The sequence below is a fragment of the Lepidothrix coronata genome, unplaced genomic scaffold (genome assembly GCF_001604755.1).
Source record: "Lepidothrix coronata isolate B3197 unplaced genomic scaffold, Lepidothrix_coronata-1.0 Scaffold342, whole genome shotgun sequence".
NCBI lineage: Eukaryota > Metazoa > Chordata > Aves > Passeriformes > Pipridae > Lepidothrix > Lepidothrix coronata.
In genome coordinates, this window is record NW_016690522.1 from 151,684 (window position 1) to 178,996 (window position 27,313).

The 27,313-nt window shown below is 40.2% G+C and overlaps 1 protein-coding gene across 6 annotated transcripts in view; it reads right to left on the reverse strand.

Annotated features, from left to right (window-relative positions):
- Positions 1-503: 503 nt before the first annotated feature.
- The window catches only part of COLEC11 (collectin subfamily member 11), a 38,478-nt gene continuing 11,668 nt past the window's right edge, over positions 504-27,313 (reverse strand). For 3 of the 6 annotated variants that reach the window (XM_017838467.1, XM_017838471.1, XM_017838472.1), the window contains exons 2-7: positions 20,132-20,287; positions 14,419-14,490; positions 4,795-4,866; positions 4,037-4,090; positions 2,264-2,359; positions 504-2,107 (exon numbers count right to left, since the gene is read on the reverse strand). In XM_017838467.1, the coding sequence (XP_017693956.1) occupies positions 1,698-2,107; positions 2,264-2,359; positions 4,037-4,090; positions 4,795-4,866; positions 14,419-14,490; positions 20,132-20,261 (834 nt within the window). In that variant the 5' untranslated portion in view covers positions 20,262-20,287 and the 3' untranslated portion in view covers positions 504-1,697. Of the gene's footprint in view, positions 2,108-2,263; positions 2,360-4,036; positions 4,091-4,794; positions 4,867-14,418; positions 14,491-20,131; positions 20,288-24,226; positions 24,403-27,313 lie in introns of all 6 variants that reach the window. The other 3 variants (XM_017838468.1, XM_017838470.1, XM_017838473.1) reach the window with 2 other exon arrangements.

A 27,313-nucleotide genomic window follows, 5' to 3' on the forward strand; every position in this document is an offset into this window, starting at 1 on the left:
ATACTATAGTATGGATAATGATCTTCAAAATTAATAGCAAACATATATACATAACAGATTCAAATTCACAGAGTAAACATAGCAAGCAAAATGGTTTGTTCTCGTAGGTAGACAAATCAAATGCCAGACTCTGTGAATATGAGCAGAATTGTATGGCTATTGATTGTTTACATACTACAGCACTGCAGAGTTGATATGAGTTGGTTTTGCCTTGTAGAAAAATCTCTGGGACCACATGCCACATCCACTGTGGATATCTTGTATACCAATCTCCCATAATGAGCAGATACATATTTTGATTAGTATGTTATGCAAAGGATCATTTACCTTAAAAATAATCTTAAAGCACTGTGCAAGGTATTTCTGAAGAAATGCAGTCAGATATTTTGCCAATTTTCCTATGCCTAACAATGAGATAAGATGGCACGCAACTGGCTTCTAGAAAGATCCAAAGTAATTTATCATTTCCTTTGTGAAATATGATGCTGTTGTGTTTTTTTTTAAAATATACATCACATTTTCCATCACATGCAATTGTAAATTTGGTACATAAATTATTTGAGCAAAGTTACTTATTACTGCTATATACATGATCAGGAAAATTTTGGAAACTTTTCTTCTTTTCAGGGGATCATCCTTACAAGCTCTGTAAACATGTAAGCTGTTTTCCTGCCAAAAGGAACTGCTAGCTAAAGCGTTTCTATGAGCTTCTTTTTCTATTTATGAAATCTGCCTTAAATTGTGGAGGGCTAGTATTTTGCTTGTTTTGTAACAGCATGCACCAAGATCATCTTAATGTGAAACGTGCTTACTTTAAGAAATTATTTGGGGTCTGAAATACTTCATGTACTGAATCATTTTCAACTAAGGAATGCAGAAAATCATAATCTTACTTTTACCTTTAGCCAACTCCAAAACACCATCTGGATGGGAACCCTCTTTAAGTACTAAATTATAAGAACTTTCATATCATAGAATCATAGAATGGTTCGGGTTGGAAGGGACCCTAGAGTTTATCTAGTTCTAACCCTCTGCTGTGGGCAGGGACACCTTTCTCTAGACTTTGTCCTCCTTCACCACTAAAACCCAGTTTACTTAAATGCTTTCTCATCATACATCTGTGAACAGTTTAATAAAAAAACATTACAAAATTGGTAGGACTTCCTACTTCTTGGCTTGCTTTGGCTGTTTTTAAAAAAAAAAGTTTTAACAACCAATAAACCTACAGTAATATTTGTACTAATTAACTGGAGTATACAAAATATTTGTCTTGTTGCTGAAATATCCCTGTAGCACTACAAGCAATTAACATTTATAACTACAAATTTTGCTAAGATAAAAGAATATCAGGAACCTAATTCTAATCATTCTAACAACTAGAGGCCAAATTCTGCCTTCCCTTTACAGTCATGTAATCACATTTGTTAACTGTTGCAAGGGCAAAATTTAGCCCCAAACCACATTTTTATCTAAATATATATATTTTTCTACAGAAAAATAAAAAAACAAGCTATGTCTTATTACTGCTCTTCCCTTCTGAAGGGTAAATACTGATATTTGAAATACCTAAATTGTATTTACAGCTGTACAACATTGGTGCCACATACTTGCAAAATGCCACTTGAACTCATAAACATGGAGTAACCTGTAAAATTGGCTTAAAACCTTTTCTTAAAATAAAGAAAGAGTAGAGAAGCTTAGACATTTTCTTTGTCAAATTCACACACAAAATACATGGTAATGTGACATGCAACATCATTCCACCCTCCAGAGGCCACCATCTCCACACAGTCCTCCTCATCGTAAGCATTGTTGGGCTCCCCGCTGCGCCACTTGTTGAAGGTCTGCATGGGTGACCGGTCGGAATAGACAAAATTTCCCTCTTTCTCTAGGTCGTTTATCCCAATGAAGACTCTGGTGAGCCCGGCTTGGTTGATGTACGAGGCAATCAGACTGTTGGCAGTCTCATCCTTGGGCATGCTCAGTGTCCCTCCTCTTCCATGGCAGTAGAGCTGGGCTTCCTTGTACCTCTTCTCTTCCTTCACCAGCAGATATATCTTATTATCTGTCTCACGCACACCAGCAACAGCTGCGGGGGAGGGCAGTGCTGAAAAGTGAGCACTCGCATTTCTATAAACCAAGTCACTGTACACCCCAAAATAGCTTCACAAATCAGATGTGGAACGGTGACACTCTCTACGAGCAATTGCACCGGTAAAATGAGGCAACAAGAAAGAAAAACAGTTATATAAAATTAACCTACCATTTTTTATGAATTTTAGTTCCGTTGTCAGCTGGGCTACTTGGATATCCATTTCACCAATAGCCTTCCTTAGCTGGCTGCACTCACAGGGGATGCCTGTGAAATGATACAGATACACCCAAATCAAAAAGCTACCCAATTTCAATAGTTATCTCAACAAGTCTATGAAAAGGCCCAGCCTGACAGCCCTGGAGAGGGCTGTCTTGCAAATAACAGACAGAAAATTAGAACCTTCACTACCCTGCACCATTATATGATTCTCAGGGGGTATGGGCCTGTGCAGAACAGCTCAGCTCACTTCCCATGAAGCTTCAGCCCTGCATGATTAGTGCTAATCTAAACACAGATAGATATTCTCTGCAAAAAAACACAATTTCTTTGACAACTAAAAACATTTGTCAAAATTTCCCATTTTCAGTAAAATTATTCTCTTCAGTTTTCTCACAGAGCACTTCTTTCACAGCAAAAACCTGCACATGCACTGTTTGGCGTTCCTCACAAGGAACATAACACAGCAGATTCAAAAGTTCCAACCATTTGATGCGAAGTGAAGTTCTGTACTTTTGAAAATACAGAATTTACAGTAATTCTTACAATATAACAAGACAATAGAAAACCATCTATTAACCAAAATTGGTATAGGTTTGACAAAGCTAATCTGAATGTGAATACTAAAAGGATAATTGTTACATCTTTGAGCACAAATCTCCATGAGGATCAATTTCAGTTTGCATTTCTGTGTGTAAGTATTAAAATCTGCATTTGACTACCCAATGAATCATCTTAGGTGTCTAAGTCAGTCTAAGCACAGGGTACTTGCCCTGAAAAACTGTGCATGATGGCTAGGAATATCGTACTCTGGCTCAAGAATTAGAGTGACAAATGATATTCTCATGAGAAAACTAATTGGTGCGCCTCTAGTGCACTCTGCCAGGAAGGGACGAATTCAGTCAAATCTGAACCTGCTGCTCTTGTAAGGCTTACACTTCTTATGTCAGGCTTTCACCTGATTCTCTGGTAGATCTATATACCTCTGGAAGACCTATATACCTCATTAATATATATAAGTATCCAAAGGGGGGGAAGCCAAGAGGATGGAGCCAGGCTCTTCTTGGTGGTGCCAAGGACAAGAGGCAATTGGTAGAAACAGATGCACAAGAAGTTCCATCTGAATATGAGGAAGAAATTCTTTACTGTGCAGTGACCAAACGCTGGAACAAGTTGCCTAGAGAGATCGTGGAGTCTCCCTCACTGAAGGTGTTCAAGAACACAATCCTGTGCCATATGCTCTAGGATGACCCCGCCTGATCAGGAGCTTGGACCAGATGACCCACTGTGGTCCCTTCCAACCTTACACATTTGTGATCTGTATTCTTGACAATCTCCTGGTCCTATAACAATAATCCATGCTGGGGTAGGAGCTTCTAAACTGCTCCTTTGTGTTGGCTGGAAGACAGAGTGGGATATGCAGAGACGTCCCTTTGCACTGGTGATGAATGATATGGACAGTTTGCACTTTGGTACCCACCAGACTTCCGGAGAGGTTACATCTCTGAGAACTCTGAGACGCTGTTGTAACACATACACTACAAATCTAGCAACTGCTGCAACTTCAATGATTATAAGAAATTTGAAAATATCACAGTGAAATATTATAGTATCTATGCAAAAAATTATTCATTATTTCCCCCAGTATGTAAACAGACATATTTTTGGTGATGATGCATGCATGTTGCAAAGTCTTTCACATACACAAAGTGTGTTATGGATTACCTGGGTCACCATTAGGACCCGGTGGTCCTATGTCACCATTATCTCCTTTTTCACCTAAAGACATGAAAAAGAATATAAATTTAAGGCAGTTTTTTTTGTCAATAGTTCATTTTTTCTCTAGTAACATTCAAATGTGGAAAGTAGAGATATGTTCAAGCAAAACCAAAGATTTTTCTGTCCTATTCGTTCCACAACGAAGGTTGACAAAGCTATGAAATTTGAACACAAAGAATATATACCAATATCCACTTTTTGACATTCATGAACTTCACAGAACCAGTAAATTCAGATGCTGTAGAGGGAAAAGGGCTGGATATGCCCAAATTTAAAATCATAATCTAGATGCTTAGGTAAACATTGGTCCAAATGACTCAACAAAAGTCCCATAGGAAGCTATTATGGAGTAGGCAACATTAGAAAGCAAGTCTTCTGGCTCTTAAAAGTCTGTCAAAGTACAGTGCATCTTCCCACCTGCTTCTCTTAACTGTCCACTCTCATGTGACAGTGAACAAAGTTCTTTATTTAGCCTCAAACCAGGACACTCATGCTGCTTTAAGGCCAAATATACTGCTGTCAGAGGAAAAGGTAGCTGGCTGAGAGATGACAGTAACCTGGCTGACTGCAGTGTGAGAAAATTCCCATCATGGTAAGCTCTGAGACTTGGTAACCATTTTTCAAGCCCCTAAATTTTCTCAAACATAAATGATCACACATTTTAATCTGAAACACAAATGGAGAAACAATTGAATTAAGCATACCTTTTGAACCAATAGGACCAATTTTTCCATGCCGTCCTATGCTGCCTTTCTGTCCTTTGTCCCCCATTTCTCCTATACAGCAGAAAGACAAAAGACACAAAGCAGCAATGTAGCCTGATTCATTCAGATTCTAGTATGCTAGCAGCATCAGTTTTTATAATGAGCAAAAACATGCTATATCCCCAATATTCATTGAACTCCAGAGGTCCAGCTCTTTCCTTGTGAAGAACTTGCGTATGACAACCTAGACAGTGACTTAAACTTTGCAAAGCAATTGACATTAACAAGACATGAAGGTGTAATTGAAAATGGATGTTGGCTGAGAGCCAGTGGAAAAGCTTTTGCAAACTTCTTTCAGCTGATCCTGACAGAATAATGTTGACAATGAGGGGTAGGGGGATTGCATTCAGACACGAATCAGTGGAGTAAAACTTAGAAGACCTAAAGGATCCAAGCACAACTGACATTTCATCTAAGACAGTAGCTCCACTGTAACTGAGGGCTGACTTTGGGCTTATTGACTTATTTATAAAATATAAATATTGTCATAGGAAATAATGTTTTCCACTGTACCAGACTATTAATGGAGAGTGGGTATGGAGGGACTACAGGGATGAATGCCCTCTGAGGCTCCCATCCTGCAGAAACACAAGTCCGTTTTAGGAAATATTTATGCAGGGTTTTTTCAATGATTATTTCTTTCTCAAAGCAACATCTATTATGTACTGTTTGCCTACACAGGAACAAGGAAACAATGAGACAAGTTAGGAGGAAAATCTACCATAGGGATCCAGCAATTGGACTTGTACAAATTGTCATAGCTCAGCCTCAGTTGTGGATCTATGCAACTGAAGGTCTGTTGCCCTCTGTTGTTACCGCAGCTGGACAGACATACATATTTTTGAAAGCTGGATAATACTATGACCCGTTTCATCATTACCTTTAACTTAAAGGTGTAATTAATAACAAGTTTCAGAATATAAACTGATCACCACTGGGCTAAGAGATGTCCTCTGTATTATTCCATGAAGTCTCAAGCAACTGTAACTTGATGGCATGAACCAAGAAGAAATAATTTCCTCTGAACTGAGAGAAACCAAATGTGTATGGTTTGTTGGTCTAATTAATTACTGGCAAACTCTACAATCAATAATCTTCCTTTGTTTCCAATAAGTATCAAATTCAGACACTACTGAACACAGGCTGTCACCAGAAAGCAAAAATATTTTTCTGGTTTTCCTAATGGAAGAATGGAAGTAATCCACCGAGCCAACTGAAGATCTGCTTTCTGGAATACAGCTTCATTTTCAGAACAGTTTCATGGCTTGACTTAAAGATGCAATCCTTTGGGCTGTGCAGGTGTGCTGATGCTACCACTGGATATTTATCCAATATAGATAGTATATTGAGAGGGTTTTTCCTTGAGAATCCTTAAAGTACCAGCTTGTAATGACTTTATCAAGCTGCTCTGAAAGTGACCATTCTTGCTTTACATATTTATGAATTGGGATTGCTGTAACAGATTATCAGAGGTTCGAATGTTTTCTCTTTTCAGGACAAAATTAAATAAACACATAGATCTAATGCATAAATAAAATACAATATATAAAATTAATTCACTTTCTTTGTCATAAATACTTCCCAGAAAATGAGCTGCTTCTTGGTCATAGCCAGTAAAAGCTACGTGATCTGCTCAGAAGTAAAACTGTGTTATCTCAAGCAATGAAGACATACATTAAACCTCCTGTGCTCATTAAAAGAACTGTTTGGATTTGGTTTTCTCTTACAGTGACTAACCCCTGCTTCCACTCCAGGGGCTTCCTTATTCTGATTCTGCAGACTAAATCACAATGTTTCAGAAGAGACCCATCTGCCTTGAGGGTTTCAAAAGTTTTAATACTTTTTGTAAAGTACTTTTTAGTGACCCTATGGTTGTCAGAAATGCAGTGTGAAGAGTCTTAATGAAATCAGGAAGTAAGAGCTGGAAAGAAATGAAGACAATAAAAGAAATTAATTCTCCATAGACCAAAAGTGGGAAGTTGAACATGAAGTTTGAATGGAGAATATGAAGCAAGTCATCTGTTATCTCCCAGATGAAGATGGAATACATTGGAACCAATTATAGAAGACTTAAAAGATTTCAGAAGGAACTGAAAATAAGGAAACTCTAAATGATCTTCTTGGTGGCTTTTTCAGGCTCAAAGAAAAAACAACAACAACAACAACAACAACAAAGAAAGAAATAAAATACCAGAGACAAATGGTGGGCTGCACAACCAGGGAAAAAAATTAGGGTTTTGGCTCTGTGCAACACTATAGATGGGGGTCTTCATACAGTATGGCAATCACTTCAGATAGGATTAACCGGAACAGATAAGAAGGTATAAAACTACTTAGAAAAATAAAAAGGTGTCAGAAAGGCAAATCCAGTAGAAACACAAATTCATCATGTCACAGACAAATTTAATTGAATTGTGTCAAAGAGAAGAGAGCAGTAGTTTACTAATGATTTGAAGACAAATCAGAAATTCTTCATGATTAGAGGACATTACAGACACCTACCTAACAAGGAAAGTAGAAGTGTACCAAACCACACCAAAGGCCTCTTGACTCTAGTGCCATCTTTGACAGCAATCTGCAGAGGATACTTAGAAAAAGAACATAAGATACAGGTGAAGATTAAAAAGTCTTTCCCAGAGTGTACCTTGACAGTCTTGCAGTAGTCAGTACTCCCAATGCAAATAGTTAACCAAACTTGAATGAGAATGGTATTTTTAAAGGATTTAATTATGTTATAGTAGCAATCTACATTCAAGACACTTAACTTTTAAAAACTACTGGCAACTGGAAATTAGAAAATTCTCATACACCAATAAATTACAGCACCATTTTATGCTAAATAATCTGAATTATCCACATCAATGAAGGTCGATGATTAGTGAGGGAACAGTGGTTACAACATAGTTACATCTTACGTAGAAGCACAGATTGGTTTGGGTTGGAAGGGACCTTAAAGATCACCTAGTTCCAACACCCCTGCCATGGGCAGGGACATCTTCCACTAGACTGGGTTGCTCAGAGCCTCATCCAACCTGGCCTTGAACACTACCCGGAATGGGGCAACCACAACTTCTCTGAGTAATCTATCCCAGTGTCTCACCACCTTCACGGTAAAGAATTTCTTCCCAATATCTAATCTAAATGTGCCCTCTTTCAGTTTAAAGTCATTCCTCCTTGTCCTATCATTACATGCCCTTGTAAAAAGTCCCTCTCCAGCTCTCTTGTAGATCTCCTCTGTACTGGAGGTGTTATAAGGTCTACACTAAGCCTTCTCTTCTCCAGGACGAAAAAGTCCAACTCTCTTAGACTGTCTTCATGGTAGAGGTGCCACATCCCTCTGATCATGTTCATGGCCATCCTCTGGATTTGTTCCAGCAAGTCCATGTCCTTTTTAAGGTGAGGAACCAGAGCTGGACACAGCACTCCAGGTGGAGTCTCATGAGAGCAGACTAGAGGGGGAGAATCACTTCCATCAATTTTTGCTGGCCACACTTCTTTTGATGCAGCCCAGGATACAACTGGCTTTCTGAGCTCCAAGCGCACATTGCTGGGTCATGTTAAGCTTTTCATAAAGCAACACCCCCAAGTTCTCCTCAGGGCTGCTCTCAATCCGTTCTCCACGCATTCTCCATTTGTGCTTGGGACTGCCCTGACTCAGGCGCAGGACCTCACACTCAGCCTTGTTGAACTTCATGAGGTTCACACAGGCCTACCTCTCAAGCTTGTCAAGGTCCCTCAGGATAGCATCCCTTCCCTCCAGTGTGTTGGCTGCATCACTCAGCTTGGCATCATTGGCAAACTTGTTGAGGGTGCACTGTCCGTATTGTTGACAAAGATGTTAAACATATATTCTTATGTGAACGAACAGTGCACAATCCCAGGTGGCATTTTATGTAGTTGAGGCAAGCCAACTACATTCACCCAGCATTAGCCACCTGAAAGTTAGGTTTTTTGGTCTAAACTGTTTATCTAAGCTCCCATGGTAGGCAATGGAGAAATAAACACCTCTCAGCAATGATCCATCTCACTTGTTGCAGACTGGTAGTTTAATGACAAAGTGAAACTTTAAAAGCTTTGCACAAAAAACAGGAGGGAAAAAAAGAGTAGACTATTATCAATCCATACTGACTAGAAATCAGAATAGCTAAGAAAACTAAAGAGAGTGAGAAAAAAATACAATCTAAGAAGGCAACAAAAACGTTTAAAGGATTTTAAAGTACACTCAAAACAAAAGAAATGGTAATAGTATGGTACATTCCTGAGTGGAGGAGTTTGTAGTCAGATGCACGTAAAGACAAATAACTGCCCTCATGAAACACCTATCTTGCTAGAATTATGTTAACAGCGTAATACTAAGCTTGCTCAGACCAGTGATCCCTCTAGCCCAAGACTTTGTTTCCTGTGGTGGCAGCAAAAGATGCAATACAGGGAGATCACACAATCCCATCCACTATTTGAAGTGTATTACAGGTGGAGTGCTGATCAGTCCCCAGCAGCTTCAGCTATGACGGAATCTGGGGATTCTGTAACCTTGATCACAACCCTCTCAGACTCCTCTGTATACATGCAAGAATCTCAACCTGTCCAGTTTCTCCTTATGAGGCAGCTATTCTTTTTCACATTTCTGGTGCCCTTCTCTTGCCTCTCATGTCCTTCTTGAGAGAGACAGAGGCCAGAGCCACACTCATTACTTGAGACAGTGTATTTCAGGATTTTACACAGAGCAAAATCAGCTGCAAAAAGTAGTTCCCTGTTTTGTCCTTGGTGTCTTTTCTGATAATGGGCAGTGTTCTGTTGGCTTTGGGACTGCTGCTAATGACTTCAGCGCAGTTCTTGAGTTTTAAGTGACAGTTTTGGGTTTTGGCATCATGTAAGTATGGATTAAATTATGCATCCCTAATGTCCCTAGGCAATATATTTATTTACATTGAAACCCATCTGCCATTTTTTTGTCCACTCAGTTTACCACAGATTTTCTCAAAATCCTGTTGAGTTCAGGTGGAACTGAAAGACAGTTTTGAACCAGATACCCACTTTGTGAATTCACAACTGTCAATGTCAGGACTTTTATATGGAATACTGCCTGCAGCACTCCTTAGCGAGCAATAAATTCATGTAAAAGTTGACTCAGAAATGCAAAGGATTGATTGATTACATATTAATGAGCAATCAGTAATAATAAAATATAAATTAAGATATTATTGCCTCTTTTTAGAATTTGATTATACAAATGACTGAGCACTCTGGCTCCAATCCAGTTAAATTAATGAGTCTTCTCTCCTACTTAAGAGGCTCTGCCTGTACTAGTAAACTAAATGCCTGGGACTGTTCCCTGGCAGTGGGAACTAGGTGGCTGAGAATGGTACACTCCACGATACTAAATTGTCTCACTCTTCAAGCCAGGATAATCACTTGCAAGCTGCTCATTGTGACAGCTCCCGAAATATGCCCAAGAATTACCTGGGAAAGTGTTAGCTGGCAAAAGCCAAAGTTAGTGTTGCTGTGCTAACACTGCAAAGGTACAGACAGTTGAGTTCCAAGCCCAAGAACAGGATGAGACTTTGCTTAACATACCATTATAATTGAGTATAAATGAAACCCAATGTAAAAAGGCTGAACTTAAAATACTAAAATAATGCATTTTCAAATGGTTACAGTTCTAAGAAAATTAAAATGTCTTGAAGAACATATTTTTAATGTGCTGGTCCTTTGATGATGCATTCCAACAGCAAATTCACCCTCTCCTCTTTATTTTGATTGTCATAAAGTACTCTAGGAATATTCACAGGACTGTACTGTTACTGAACTATCTGTGTGGAATTTGTATACATGGAAGTTATGGCCTCACAGACTGCATCATGACTCAGTGAAATAATGAAGTTCACTCCCAACATGGGAATGCACAGTACAACCATCTGTGCACATAGTGACAGTTACTTCCATGAACTTCACACCCCAGAACTTGCACTGCAGTACACACTGCTTGTCTGAAACAGCCATTGTACTTGATACAGTGCTTTATGCTTTACATAAGGCCAACACAGTTTTATATTCTGCTGACACGCTATGCATCATAATTGACCTATACAATTAATTAAAAGCAATGAAGAAAGTAAGTGGAATTTAACCTTAATCAGTATCCAAAGACATCTGTATCTCTGATGTCACCCTGAAGCATCAGGACAGTCAGAATGAGATTTATTTCAGGTAAGCACCAGAAACTTTTAATGTTTCTCAGTTTCTGAGTTACCAAAATCTGAAAATATCATGAGGAAAGGGTATGATAAAAATATTTGCAGCACTTTCTAATCTTGAGCTGTTCATTTCAGGTCTAATATACCATAAGAAAACCATTTCTTTTGTAAGTTATTTTGTTATTACATACCTATGGAGTTCTAAGAAACTAAGCATATTTTCTTATATGAACTTGCTAGTAAAATGAAACAAAGAAAGGTAACAGAAAAAAAACATGAATGTGATTCTGATAATGTACAGCATTAATGAAAAACTAGTTAATTAGAAATTATTTAAAACAAGACCTTGTTTGTAAACATTTCTGGATGCATAAAGGAAAGCTGAAAAAATATGTTGCTACAGGTGTAGTAAGAAATTTTGCCTGTGTTTAACTGAAAGCAAATCTTGGAAAAATACCAATACAGTATGCATTAATATTTGATTTTTCTCATCTCTTTTCTGTTGAAAGTGTGTTTTCTTGCAGTATATTTCCACTTCAGTGTTCCTTCTTTTAATCTCATAAAAATTTTGGACTTTTGGAGGTATGGAAAACTGGAAAACTATCATTACTATTAGAGTTAATCAAGCATTCCTTATGAGAACGATTTTCCAAATAAATCCAATTTAGCAGTATAAAATAAATAAATGAAATGCTACATCATGGGTTGGCCTGACTGAAAAAGAGTACTTCCACTTTTCAGATGGTCTAAAGCATTTTGAAGGGATTTGACAAACTACCAAGCTAGAGAAACATGCAAGACAGCACAATGAGAGAGGTTCTCAAGAGGTTAAGACAACCTTGTGCCAAAGGAGGCTGAGAAGGCAGAGGCACTTAGTGCATTCTTTGTCTCTACTGGCAAAATCTGCTCTCTGGCCTCCCAGTTCTGCACATCTGGTATCAAAGATCTGAGGAGGACATGCCACTCCTGGCATTGGATGATTGAGTGAGGAACTACTTCACCTGGATGTACACAGGTCCATGGCACTGCCCAGAAGCATTCAAGGGCAACGAGACTGCTATCTGGCACTGCTGCAAGGCTGCCAAAGTCTAATCAGCAGGAATGCCATTCCTCAGGAACCAGTCCTTCACCAGTGACAGGAGGAAGAAGAGGAATGAGCTCCATGCTGGCAGGAATGGTGTGCTGGAGGACACCGCTGCCAGTCAGGAAGAGCTCGACACGCTACAGAAATACACTGACAGGAATACCATGGGTTCAGCTAAATTCCTCACCTGTTATGCATTGATGAAGTCTGGCCAATGGCTGGCTAAAAAAACTCCTTTGCATAAAAGGACCCAGAGATTTCTGGGCCTTCATACATGGGAAACAAACCAGAGTCCAACTGAGAAAGATGGTTTTGCTTAGCTTGCAGTACAGAAAGATAAGGGGGGACTTTAATTGCAGTCTTCCACTACTTACAAGCAGTTTCTAGAGAAGATGCAGCATTTTGTTCTCAGAGACTCATAGAGAAAGGACAAGATGCAATGATTACAAGCTACAACAGGAAAAATTTCAGTAGGCTTCAAGGAAAAGGTCTTTCATGATGAAACTGTTCAACAGACTGATCAAAAAGGATGTGGAATCTCCATCCATGGAGATTTTCAAAAGTCTACTGGAAAAAAACCCCGAGCAACCTACTCTAATATTGACGTCTGCCCTGTTTAAAGCAGGAGATTGGACTAGATGAGCTCTTTACAACCTTTTAATCTAAATTATTCTGTCATACTTTAACTTCATGCTGCATTACCTTGCAAGAGCTGAAATTTTAGTTTCCAATATTTTTTCTAGCAGTTGTCCTTGAAAGTACACCTACATAAGGTAAGTACACTGACTGAACACACATATATCTCATGGGAGTTATAAATTTTTCAGTGCATTGTAGGGGGAAGAGCTCTAGCTATGGATTTTGGTCCCAGGGAAAATTACAGGTATCAGACTCCCATGATTGCCTAAAAGAACAACAAGAGATCATGCATTATCATAAGGAAGTATAAATTACCACTATGATTGCCTTGAAAGGAAGATTGTAAACTCAGATCAGTAAAAACTAACTCACACCATCGTTCTGATGACAGGAATATCAAACCTTTAATTTCGATATCGAAATAAAAGGTTTTGACTACTCTTAATGTGAACCTTTCAGAAAACGCACCTCCTGGAAAACTTATGAAGGTCAAATTTCTTCCTTGCTTCAGGATGAAAACAAACATGAAAAGACAGCATTTCCTGCAAGACAGCAATGCCACTGTATAACTGAACACTATTGAGCACCATTCCTCTCAAGAGCTCCAAATATTTTTGAACTACAATGCACACAGCCTTATCACCATTTTTCCATAGATATTACAGAACTGTGATCCAAAATATGTGGAAACACTCATGTCCATCTCTGCCTATTATGCCTTCCCTCAATGGTTTTCATTAATGAGTGTTCACAGTCACAAAAAAAAAAGGAAACAAGAAAATTGAACCTTATGATTTTTTTCCTTCTGATCTCATGTGAGGTTTTCATTTGCAGAAGGTAAATTATGAAGACATTATGATGTCTTTCTTCACAGAGACCTTTCTAAAAACTCAAGACTTTTTTTTTTATTTCCAAATGAATCTTTTTGACCAGAAAGTAATACTTAGTCTACAAAGGAATGCATACAGTTGTACTGTATGTACTGCATACTGTAATTTTCTTCATTGTAGCTGGTATTGTGCTATATTTTGGATTTGTGACCAAAACAATATTGATAACACAGAAATGTAATCTTTATTGCTGAGCAGTGCGTGCATAGAGTTAAGGCCTTTTCTGCTCCTCATCCCACCAAACCAGCAAGCAGGCTGGGGGGACAAAAGAAACTGGGAGAGGACACAGCCAGGACCCCAGAGAAATTCCCTACCATGTGGCATTGTGCTCAGTATATAAAGATGGGGGAAGAAGGAAGGGGGGTGGTTGTTCAGAGTGATGGTGTTTGTCTTCCCGAGTCACTGTTACATGTGATGAAGCCCTGATTTCCTGGGGATGGCTGAACACCTGTCTGCCTATAGGAACTGGTGAATGAATTCCTTGTTATGCTTTGCTTGTGCATGGCTCAGCCCATGAGTTTTCTCACTTTTACCCTTCCAATTCTCTCTCCCATCCAAACTGGGGGGAAGAGAGTGAGTGGCTACATGCGGCTGAGCTGCGAGCTGAGGTTAAACCACAACAAAAGTAAACAAAAATGGCCAAGGATGTTTTAGTCACCCAGCAAAGGGAGAGAGGATTCCCATCATCATCACCTCACAAGAAAAGACAGCATTTTGTCAGGAATGACTTTCAAAACATTTTCTTTAACAAAATTACCTTTTTCTCCTGGAGGTCCAACTCTGCCTGGACGACCTGGAGCACCTTTCTCCCCCTTTTCTCCAGCCTCCCCTGTTGATACAAAAGGAAACAAAAAGAAGAATCATATTAGACCAGGACTATTTTCTGTTAGGAGCAGTGACAAGAGTGCCATTCTCTGCAGTGAAAAAATAAAAGCAGATGCAATCTGATTTAACAGCCTTACTTGATGCACAGAGAACAGAATTTTCTTCAGTTGGAGTAAATATAGACAAACCCTAAGTCAATACATTGCTGAAGTCTCATACAACAGGTCTATTTTTGTGGATGTTACTTGTATCATCAACCTACAAAACAGCACCATTCACTTAAGTAGACTCTTCAGAATTAGGCCCCAGCTTAGCACATAAATTTCTGGGTCTGTGTTCACCAAACACTTTTTGAGCCCCTGCTAAGGACATGCTTAAGTCTCAAGTGCAAATGGCTTAGCTATAATCTCAATTTTTTTTAGAAAATGCCATTCATCAGACCTATAAAAAGGCATTGCTACATCCATCATTTAAAGAATCGTTTCTAAGCATGAAAGAGTAACTCCCTACTCCATATCCTCGGTGTATACTGTGCCTTATAACCTCTGAGGAATGAACCACTATGCAGTGTACTGACATGCACGTGGCTCATGGCGCATCATTATAGTCTCCATATTTAAACATCGGTTTTTGTAAATGTTTTCCTTCCTGGTTCCTTTCATTGAAAATTTGAGGATGCTTAGCTCCTCTTGCCCCCTACCATTGTAGTTTGCCATTGACTTAAAATTTCTTTCACAAACAGAAGTTTAAAGAATGATTTACACAGCCACCTTGACAAAAAAAGATTTATATGAAGGAAAAGAAAGTTCTATGGTTCCCATAGAAATTAAGATGCCGGTATCTAAAACCCAGAGCCAGCACAGCACACATGATGCCTCACCACTGCATTTCTGTAGAGGAGAGTTATTAATTGCTCTCCAGGAAGCTGAGGGGAGCACTACAGCAGGAAAGTCAAAGGTTATCATGCACCCCACAAGCTCTGCTCTCTGGCATAGCTGGCAGCTATGGTTCAGAGAGGGGCCAGAAAGATGGCATGCCACAACATGGCACGTTTCAAACACACAGCCTCCAGCTCTCTTTCTGTCTCTCTCCTTATTGTAGACCTAGATGGCTGTGAACTGAACTTGGTCCTCCGTCTGTTATATTTTCATTCTTCAGGCTGTCAGCAGGCTCCAGACCATCTTCCCTGCCTTCAGACATGCAAAAATAGGCCATTCTCTGACCTTAATGAGGACAAACTTCACATAATCCCCAGTGAATAATACTGTTAGTATGAAACAGGCTATAATTTGGCACATTTGGGAACGTCACATTTTTATTATCAGGTAACCAATAGGCTTTGTATGATTGCCTTTCACCCCTCAGGGCTGGTTATGAGTTCTTTGCTTCCCAAAGATAAATCCTGACAATGACTTTTCTCTGCTCTCTGGAGGCTGAGAGCAGGCTATTACAGCCTATTGCTTTACACGTTCTTCAGAGTGAAAGCTGTGCATTAGGGATCAATAAAATAGATCACTCTTGCTTCAGGCCATTACACTTGCCTGCATTTATTCCTATAATAAGATGGCACCACGTTCCTTAGTGTGGGTGTTTTAGAAACTTTCTCTGGGAGGAGATTACCCCATTACAGGCCCAGCTAGAGACCACTCTGCACTTTTTTGTTATAATGTGTTTCAATGAGCAAGACCTTGGCCAAGAGGAACTGATTAGTGGTCCAGCTCAGCTTTGTCACATTTAAGTCCCTATTTTTGCTGTATGTATCCTGGGCACTGTGCAAGCTGAGGAAGCAAAGCCTGTGCAGGTGTCATGGGCAAAAACCCAGTTTTCTGTTAAGGAATTTCAATCAATTTAATATCTCACCAATTAACAATAACTTTAACTTTTGATTCATACATTAGAGAAAGACACCTCTGTGCCTCCTTTTTGGTCTCCAGCCTCTTCTGGTCTACAACCAAGTCGCTTCAGAGCAAGAGGTTGGGATCTGTGCATCACAGTCCCTACCCAATTGCTCTGTTGTGGCCTTTTCTGCCAGACACAGTCCCTTTGCAGTCATATCTCCTGCTCAATCTCCTCTCCATCACTTTCTGGATGTCTCTTTGCTTCAGCCCCACTGCGTAAAACAGTACCTTCTTCATCAGCACAGTGCAGCTGAGACAGGGTGAGATGTGCTTAGCAGTGCTCCACAGTGCTGAGAAAGAAATTTAGCCCTGCCACCAAACTGAGCTGCAGTAGGATCACGGGTATCAGGCACAGCCTTGACACTACTACAGTCTTCTTCTTCCATCATCTCTGGGAAAGATCTTTCTTAATTCAGGTGATATATCTTACCATTGCTGTTTATTTGCCCTGTTTTGTGGATTCTTTGGGACAGGATTTGTCTATGCTTATGTTCATAACCTGTCTCTCTTAAGCTGTACCATCTATGCGCAATGAAAATAGCACACCAAATATTAACTATGTGAGCTATTAAGCATTCTTGGCTGGTGATAACTTTCTTCCATTACTCATATTCCCTGGGTGAGTAGATGCATCATGTGTGGGTGTAAAATACTGTTGGTTTGATTTATCTATCATCAACTTTTTTATGTATTGAATGTCATTCAGACTATTAAGACAATTACTGCTTTAGATTCTAAAAGGGAGACAAAACAAGGTAGCAAACTGAGAATTTAAGCATTCAAGGATTGTTCTATGTTATTTTTTTTCTCCACAATAGTAGTAACTTCAATTTCATGGATCTATCAAGAAGAACTGGACCTAAGGAGGAATATGAGTGAGCTATGTAGCAAGGCTTCATCATCCATCCCCTTTTCACACACAACACACTTTTCCTATTATTAATATTGTCAGCTTTCTAAAATATGGTTCAGTCTGCTGTCTGCCTTCTCAGAGCCATGGTTTTTCTGTTCCTCATTTCATCTTATTCCTTTATACTCTCGAGTTTATAAAAAAAAAAAAAAACAAACAACGCACGAATAAAAACCAAACCTAGTCCCTAAGACCTGAACTGCTGACCTTAAACTCATTTGTGCTTTTTCTAGTCTTGATGTCTTTACTGGTTTTCTTCATCATCCATTTCCACCTCCATTCTCATCTCATGCCCCTTCTGATTCTCTCTTTTTTTCTGTGGGCTCTTAATTGATTTTGTGTCTTTTTTTTTTCCGAGTTTCCAGTCTTTTCATTTGGTCTCATTCTTTCTGCTCTTCTGGTTTTTTGTTTGTTTAGGGGTTTTTTTCCCCTGTATCTCTTTCTGTTCTTCTAAAATTCCCCGTGTTTTGGGGTACTTTTCCCTGACTACTTTATCCTTCACCACCCCATTTGGGCTCCACTTTCTGCACCACTTCTTCAGCTTCTATCTTCTGCCATTCTCATATCCCATGGTCTCCCTAATTTCTTCCATTTCTTCCCTGTACCTATTTTTCCCAAATCCTGACAGTGTCATGCCCAGCAGCAGAATGGTGCTCTGTTCCCCCACCATTGGAGATGTTGCTGGCACTCCAGCTGAGGAGGAGATGGCGCAGATCTAAAAGCTGCAGTGAACAAATCCCACCGCATGGGAGCTGAAATTTGGGCACATAGCCAACATCTGCTCAGTTTATAGGAAGCCTTGGCCACCGAAATGGGTTGGAGTTGTGCCAGTGGGGGACAGCATTGTCACTTCTCTCAGCCAGTCCCTCTGACAGCGTAGCTGGAGCATTGAGAGCTTTTTGGGGATTTCACATTAACTAGGGCTGTATCAGGCCATTTTGTGCTTCACTGAATTTGTACATCAATCTCTCTCAATTTTGCAAGGCTTACATCTCATGAAATGGAGTGAAATCATTAACATATGATGGTTTTCAGGCCTGTTTCTGCTTTCTAGGTTCAGAATTGCCTTTTGCCAAAGGGTCAGGGTCCTGTACCATTTATACACTTTAAAAACCTCTGCTGTGTGTAATAATAATAATAATGATCCTTGCACTAAAATGATAATCATAGATGTTAATTTTGACTGATTACACAAATAAGGAAACTAAGGCAAAGGGGTCACAAAACTTGTCCAAGCCTGTCAACTTCTTTGAAATGAAAAGTCATTTCAAAGCTTCAGTCCCCAGTGCTGTGGAGTCTGACCCTTCAACTGATCTTTCATGTAATTTTGGACAACATATATTTAACTAGCTTGTGTTCTCCACTGTAGTCACATTAACAGCACTGTCTTGTGCCTTTTCCACAGTAAACATAATAAACAAATTACTCAAGTCTTAATCAAACCTCAGAATTGAGGATATAGTGTTGTCCTTTATAAGTAGGACATCTGCAGAAGGTCTAAATACTATTAAGACTTCAAAAGTCACTTATTGAAGTAAATAGAAAAAAATAGCTTTTGGTTGAGTTCAGGCATCCAAAACTGCATCTATAATAATAAACAAAACAACAATAAATAATAATGAATAAACAAAGGGCTTTTTTATTCCTAAAGCCAATTGGCCAAGCAGAACCTTCACCCTACAGCCCAATTCTCTTGCTTCAAGCACAGGGCAGCAATACACAAATTGGGCAATGTCTAGAGAGGGCAGTTTACACTACAGCCAAATCTATGGCCAGGCTGTGCTCACAATTTAACTATATGAAAAACTGCAGAACAGAAGTGAGCCTTCTCTTACCAATCAGGTAACCAGAACAGACAGTGCCTGCAGCTCATACTATGTTCCTCAGGCAACTGGGTAAAGCCCAGGTTTGTACCAGAAAAGATTAATAGCATCGCTCCTGATTAGGTGAGTTTTGTGGTAGTACAAGGCAAAATTACAAGAAGAAAATGGAAGGTTCATTGCATGGTTCTTAAACAATGTTTTTTTGATATATTCTTAAGGATAAACTAGTAGGATTTATGGTTTTTTTTCCTTAGTTAACAAGTACTTTCCCACATTCATAGGTGCTAAATTCCAATAGAAATACTATAGCCTTCACAAGGGAAATTACTGTTATTGACTAAACAGGGCTGGAATTTCACACTGTAATGGATGCTGTTGCTTTAAAATGCTAATTCTTCCCACTGGTTGATTTCTTATGTAAGGTATATTTTTGCTATGAAAAGATCAATAACTTATTACACCATCTTCTTTGGGCAATAGTTTAGGGGTATATTTTATTAAAATGTTGTCTTTTTCCACAAAAACTATAGAAATGCCAAAAACCTAACTACTGTTTTCTTTCTTCTAAAAGTGTTAGAGCTTTTAAAAATCAAGAGAATACAAACAAAATACTAGAAAACACAAAATACTTCACATTACATTGCAACACGGAAATTAAAACCTCTCCAGGTATAATAAAGTAGGGCCTGATTTTGCAATCTTTGGCAGTGTGTACCACTGTTGAGTATAAACCCAGAGAGAGCAACCAGGTAGTGTATCAGAGTAACAAGCACTGCTGATCAGGAGTAAATTTGGGAGATTCGTATGCATTCTCTGAACCATGTTTATTTTAACAGATTTAATTTCACCTTATGGACCTTAAAACTCCATTTTTAAGGAGGCTACAAATGGAACAAATAAGAGGGCAACTGAAAGGCACCTTCTTTGTCTCTGTTAGAAACTCTCGGTGGTGTAAATGAGCCTGTTAGAAGAAAAAGATTAATATTTGAATAATGGAGAAGGCTTTCACATTACCTTTGAGGCCTGGAACAAGAATCTGAACAGAGCAGGACTCCTCTGCAATGTGTTGAGGATATCCAGACCTTAGTAGTGACAGGAAGGCAAGGCTAATTAGAGTCACCAAGAAAACCAGATCTCTCTTCATAATGAGCACTTACAGGTCACTGACTCCTAAACAAAAGAATGAGTAAACAGTTATAAGAATTCCAAAGACTCTCAACAGTTTCTGAACACATGCAGCATCCTTCTACTAACACAACGTATTTTTGCATGCCACAATCCACACAGCATGGGAAGAACACATGCAGCTCCTCCAAGCAGTTTGTGTGTTCCTCAGACACACATGCAACTTGCAGCAGCACATTTAGCAGTTTGTTTTGCCATTAGACTGGGTGAGATAAAGCTCAGAAGAAATTTAGTTAACAAGGAGATTAAGCAATGCTAATAATGGACAATTGTATGTTCGGGTTTCTCATTAGAAACAGGGATCTGGAAAGGTGAACGGAAAAAATACAGTATATGGGCTTAGAATCATAGAATTGTTTAGACCAGAAAAGACTTCTAAGATCATCAAGTCCAGCCATTAATCAGCAATGCCAAGTCCACTACTAAACCATATCCTTAAGTGCCACATGTACATATCTTTGAAATATGTCCAGGCATGGTGACTCAACCACTTCCCTGAGCAGCCTGTTCCAATGGCTGACAACCTTTCCACAAAGAAATTTTTCCTAATATCCGATTTAAGCCTCCCCTGGCACAACTTGAGGCCATTTCCTCTCATCCTATTGCTTGTTATTTGGGAGGAAAGATCATCCCCCACTCTACTACAAACTCCTTTCAGGTAGTTGTAGAGAGCCATAAGGTCTCCCTTCAGCCTCCTTTTCTTCTGTCTAAACAATCCCAGCTCCCTCAGCTGTTTCTCACAGGACTTTGTGCTCAGACCCTTCACCAGCTCCATTGTCCTTTTCTGGACACCCTCCAGCATCTCAATGGCTTTCTTGTAGTGAGAGGCCCAAAACTGAACCCAAGATTTGAGGTGTGGGAAGTACAGGGATACAATCACTGCACTGGTCCTGCTGGCCACACTATTGCTGATACAAGCCAGGATGCCATTGGCCTTCCTGGACACCTGGCCTTGCACTAAAAGATGTTAGTACTAAGTTCCCACTTAGAAAGAGTGGATACCACTCTAAAGAGGCAAGTCAGTAGAAGATGAGACCTACTTCAATGCCTGAAACTTCACTTCCAATCTACCTGAGCACTGGAATTATGCCCAGCAAATTGTCTGATGCAATAGCCCTCATGTAAGTCATTGAGAGTGGAAAGCAGGTAATATTTCACTGTATCATGCAATGAAGTTACATCGGTCTTCAATAACTCCTGAAGAGAATCACCTTTGAAACATCCCCTTGTCTAAGCCTACAAGTGAATGGATTGCCTGAAATTAGGCTGTGAAGAGATGTCTCAGAAAATAACAGCACAGAAATGGAGTTTGTGTGAAAGGACCATCAAAAGACAGTAGTTAGGGGGCCTGTAGAAATACTTTCATAAAAGTGTTATTTATGTACTTCTGGTATGTTTTTCCAGTCCTTCTTTCACTAAAACTCTGTATTACACAAATAAGCTGAAAGTCATATCAGGGTTTCAAGAGGAAGTACCTGTATATCATCTTTTATAGCTACAATACAGACATGTGCATTTTATATCTAGAGCTATATTACTCTCCTCTCCCTGAATCTCTTCAAAAATAAGTCAAGTAAGATTAGGTACAGGTATGGGACCAGTACATGGGTCTGTATGATTTAACATATTTGGGGTCTAGGACGGTGGAACTGTTAATTTTGGGATGATCTGAAGGTATTAAACAGCATAACAGATATCTTAGCAGCAAGACCATGTAGATGACTTTGAAGTTGCAGGAATAAATTGTTCCTCTGAATTACTGTCTAGTTTGTACTTCCATTATCTCCTAGGAGACTGCAGAAAGGGGGTCTGATGGGAGCAGATTTTGTCTCCCTTCTCATGTGTGGAGGGTATGGCATGAGTCCCAGGTCAAGTTTTTCTGCCTCACAACACCCTTGCTACACCATCTGAAGCTACACCCACCCACACTGCAGAGAAGGGGGACTCCACAATACACCCCTAAGCTCTCACTGATCATCCAGATCTGGGGCAAAGACTTGTGAGCCCCTTTTGACCCAAATCTTTTCCCCATCTTTCCTTCCAAAGGAGAGAGAGCTGCAGCTAAAGGCCCATGCCTTAAAAAGGTGGTGTCTATGCTTGGACCTGGGAAGAGCTCTAAGGTCAAGAGACCTCAATACAGTCATAATCTAGTGAGCTACAGTGGGGCAGGAAATGCTAGGGAAAATCTCGGGTGCTGGGTAATCCTCCCATGGGGCAAGGGAGGAACACGGAAATCTGGAGATTTCCACAAACGGGAAATTAATTGCAGGGGCCAGGCATGAACTGCTTCATAGACAAGCTTTGTCAATCTGAAAAAATATCCAGAAGACTGTGGAACTGCTGTTCATATATTTAGGTCATGATAAGTTTTGTCACAATTGCAGCAATATCACTCAAGGCTTCTCAAGAGTGCAGGCAAAATTGACTTTTGTCACTCAATCATGAGGAACCAGAGGTAGAGGAGAGGGCATACCTCAAAATCAGGCATGGCCCATTAGAGTGGATCCAGAGGAGGGTCACAAATATGATCAGAGAAATGGCACCTCTCCTATGAAGATAGGCTGTTCAGCCTGGAGAGGAGAATGCTCTTGGGAGACCTCATTGTGGCCTTCCAGTACTTAAAATGGTCTTATGAAAAAAAGAAGGAGAGTGACTTTTTACACAAGCAGACAGCAATAGGACAAAGGAGAATGGCTTTAAACTGAAAGAGGAGAGATTTAGATTAAATGCTAGGAAGAAATCCTTTACTGTGAGGGTGGTGAGGCACTGGAACAGGTTGCCCACAGAAGCTGTGGATGCCCCATCCCTGGAAGTGTTCGAGGCCAGGTTGCATGGAGCCCTGAACAACCAGGTCTAGTGGAAGATGTCTCTGCCCATGGCAGGGGGATTGGAATTGGAAGATCTTTAAGGTCCCTTCCAACCCAAGCCTTTCCATGATTCTATGATAAAGGGAACAGCAATAGCTGGGGAGGAAAGGGGAAAGTAATGGAAATTTGGATGCCATGGAGAAGGAGCAACCAGGTCAGCTCCTCAAGGCTCTGACAGACAAAACCAGCAGGAAAATATTTGCTGTGTTGCTGTCCTCTGCTGTTCTGAGGCTGGCACTCTCTTGCCTATGCACAGGGCCAGTCAGAATTACTAGAAATCAAGTCAGGCTGCTGGCCACTTTACAGCTATTTTCTAAGGTTATACAAATTATTTGAACACAGTCTTGATATAGTTTTGAAGTATCAACCTCTGTGAGAGCACTTTCCTCCAAAATACTTTCATGTGCATACTAAAATTACTTTACATACATTAAGCTCGAATCTGGCTACATCTCCCCAGGAGAAGACTCCTAATCCCAGAGTACAAGGCACTGCATCTTGGTGTATCTAGCAGCCTAGAGAAGCTCACTGTATCCACCGTGGACAGTCCTACCTCTTTTTTCAAGAGGTGAATCCTCTGATTCACAACCAACAGCAAGTAAAAGAGAGAGCAACAAAAAATAGCCAGTAAAAAAGGTTGAGGAGAAGGGTGTTTCACCAGACCTTCAAAGGTTTCTAAGGTCAGTCTTGGCATTTAGTCAGTCTTGGCATAACTATTCAGTTAGCGCTGGTTGACTAGAAAGTGAGGGAGTCCATAGCAGGAACAGCCTTCGTAATGCCAAGCTAGGGACCAGTGCTCCCTATAGGAAAACCAGTGAGTTGTGGTTGCAACAGCCAGCCAGGAGGATATGCCAGAGACTCATGCCTGGAAGGCTCTTCCAGACACTTGAATGTAGGTGTTTAACCCTCAGCAGCAGCCACCCTTGAGAGAAAGGATTTGTGGGCTGAGCAAACAGAGGATGTGGGTCCTACCTGCCTCAGCCTGCAGCTCCCACCCCACAGCCCAGAAGAGCACCTGGTCACCAGCATGCAGGACATCCTAGGAAGGGCATCCCACCTTTTTCTTGTAGCAGGGGCACTTCAGGATTCAGAAGATCAGACAGAGAGGCTTTCAAGCCAAGTGGTTCAGATACACAGCTGAAAGCCTGGAAATTAGGCAGTTTCAGCATGAGCACCCAGCAGACTGGTGATAAGGTTTCTTGACAGACAAGCTGGAGAGCAGAATTAAACAGCCTGAGATGGAAGAAGGAATTGAAATTAGGAGGGTGCTCCAGTCTCTGCATCAGTGAATAAAAGGCAGCATCATCTCCTCTGTCTGCATTTTATGAGGATTTAGATGTATTCAGACTCCAATTGAAAGATCAAAGACTCCAGGTATGTTAAATATTAATCTGCCTTTGCAAACTCCTACACAGCTCAGAGATGAGACAGACACTGAGAAGTAGAGAACTGTCAAGGCTGCTTGTTAGCTCTGCTCAGCAGCCAGATATGAAGGATTTTCTGGGGAAAACAAAACCTCCAATGAAGCTTCAGCACATTCCCCACTACCTGCTGCTGGGCTTACAAGCCTCAGTGACAGAGGAGATACACCTCACAAAATTTTGTGTTAGGTCAGCTCACAGAGAAAACGGACTTGTTCTAGAAAAATGAGCTTCTTTAGTGACAGTCAGGTCACAACACCCAGATCTGTACAAATGCTCAGGGAAATTACCTTGGTCTGAGAAGAGTCACTAACAGAAGAAATCTCTGAAGAGGTTGCAGATTAAATACTTTATAGAGTCTGCATCTGCAGTAAAGGGACACATTAGTAGCAGAAATAAAACCAAAAGCACTTTGGATATCACTTTCTCCACCTTTTCCTGCTTTCAAAAGAAACCTCTCCTGCAGCTAAAACTGCCTCATATGATTGAAATAAGAGTTTGATATCCAGGTATATGCCACAGCAGCATCTTTCATTTTAAAATCGCCAAAAATTCCTTGCCTTTCCGACCTACCTTCAAGTCCTTTCAGACCCAGATTCATAAAGGCGTTTAGAAAACCAAGCCCCACTGAAAGTGGTCCTTAGGAAAAGGTACCAGCCTGTTTTTTCAAATGCTATCTTGGTCTCAGTATTTGGAGTATCTTCAGCATCGGTAAAACCAATGCCAGAGAGAAACCTAGAGATGTTCAGCATTTATAAAAGTATGAATGTTTTCTCACTGTCTATGCAGGGGTCAGAAGTTTAATTTGCAGCACTTATAACAGCGGCCATTAAATCAGTGTAAGCTGAAAGCACTGAAAAACAAAATTAGAAGAGGAGGAAAAGGCAGCATTTACTTAAAAAAAAAAAAGTTAGTAAAATGCCTTTATTTCCATTAGGAATGAAAACACATCAATGCAAACAGCACAACAATTTCCAAACAACTTTTGAGACCTATCAGCTTTAGGAAATCTACCTCACTTGACAAGAGAGAAGAGGCTTTACAAGCCAAGCTTCAAGTGACAAGTCCTTGAGAGACCATCGGAGAATCCCCAAGGCCCCACAGGTTTGCTCAAAACTGCTGCAGGACTGGCCAGGCCAGCTGGCCTCTAGCACTCCTTGAGCTCCCACACTTCCTTCCCAACAATGGATCGAAAACTTGGAGATCACTTCAGCCAGCAAATGCCTCATGCATGGAGTTCCTGTATCTGCCAGTGGCTGCTCCACAAGGGTCAGCAGCTCGTTACATTTTGGATTTAGAATCAACAACACGGATATCTGCCCAGTTGAAACCAAATGGCTGAAAAATGCAGAAGGCAAACGATGCTTGCTGGCATTAGTGCTCAGCCAGCCAACAGTTATGGAGTAACTCTAATCCTCTGTATAATCCTATGGGATCGTTGAGCTTGTTTTATTTCACTATTACTGAGTTGTTTTCATTCTTATTATGATTTTTTGTTGTTATTTTTAAAACTATACTTTATTCTCAGGTATCTGAGCTGAATTATCTTTATTGTGAATTAAGTATGTTCCTAGTACAGACACACACATAAATATGCAGAGCCACAGCCACATTTGGTGACTTTCCCAAGCAGGTTTGAGTCAGCACTACAGACATAGCAATAACTTTCAAGGGTTTTCACTCCCCTGACTTTTCAAGCCCTCATCATTCATGTCCCGACACCTCCCAGAACAATCGGGCAGCTTGTCTGTCCTCAAGCACCGTGGCAGGCCCTAAGCCACATTCTAGCAGATGCAACACATGCCCCCAAAATCACGCCAGTGAAATAGCAGGCTGTGACACAGACCTCATGCTATTTCAAACATTTTGAACAGATGATTTAAATTAAATTAAGTCCCAGGATACAAGGGTACCATCAGCACTCAGCACAGACTAGGGATAGGTTTCTGGGGGAAGCGGTGAGAGGCAGAAGGGACAAGCCTCCAGTGCTGTTCACACAAGCTGCTTTTCACCCCTTGGCCCAAGGGCTGCAGATCCTTCCCTGGGGAAGACGCCTTTCACACTAGAGATGAAACTTGTGTCACTGACCTCTTCTTTCTCCATTACAGCCTTGCTGATCATCCTAACCTACCGATGTTTTGTGTAGCTATGCTTTTACTTTATCTAAGCGTTTTCTCATTTGTCCTCCCAGCTCCCTTGTGCGTTACCTTGGGTAATCAAGAGTTCACCACCTAGCTAGACTATAAAAATCAGAATCAGTTACAAAGCTGTTTAAACAATGATCATTATCGTAACATTGCAATGCTCTCAAGTTAAATTCTACATGTTGATTTAAAAGTTTAAGCAATGGACTTGAAAGACTGAAAAAAAAAATCCCTAAATATTAATACTGTAGAATTGCAAAAAAGAGGACCATAACTGCTGCAGTTACCAAGTCTCTGTGAAATCTATGGAGCATGGAGTAGTATAAAGCAGAGATATAACACGTTTCAGGTCCTGATGATGCTGAAGAGCAGCGTTTGTTGCAGAGGACAAAAGAGTGAGTCTAGCATTACCTAAAAACCTAACTGATAGGAAGTCTTTGGTTACTCCCCAAAGTACACTTAATTCTGGCACAATAGAGCCATTTCCTCAGTCAATATTTGTGAGGTATAAGGGACTGTTAGTTCTGCCTGTACAACGTAGATGTCTTTGACATATGTAGGAATAGTAGTCTCACTTTT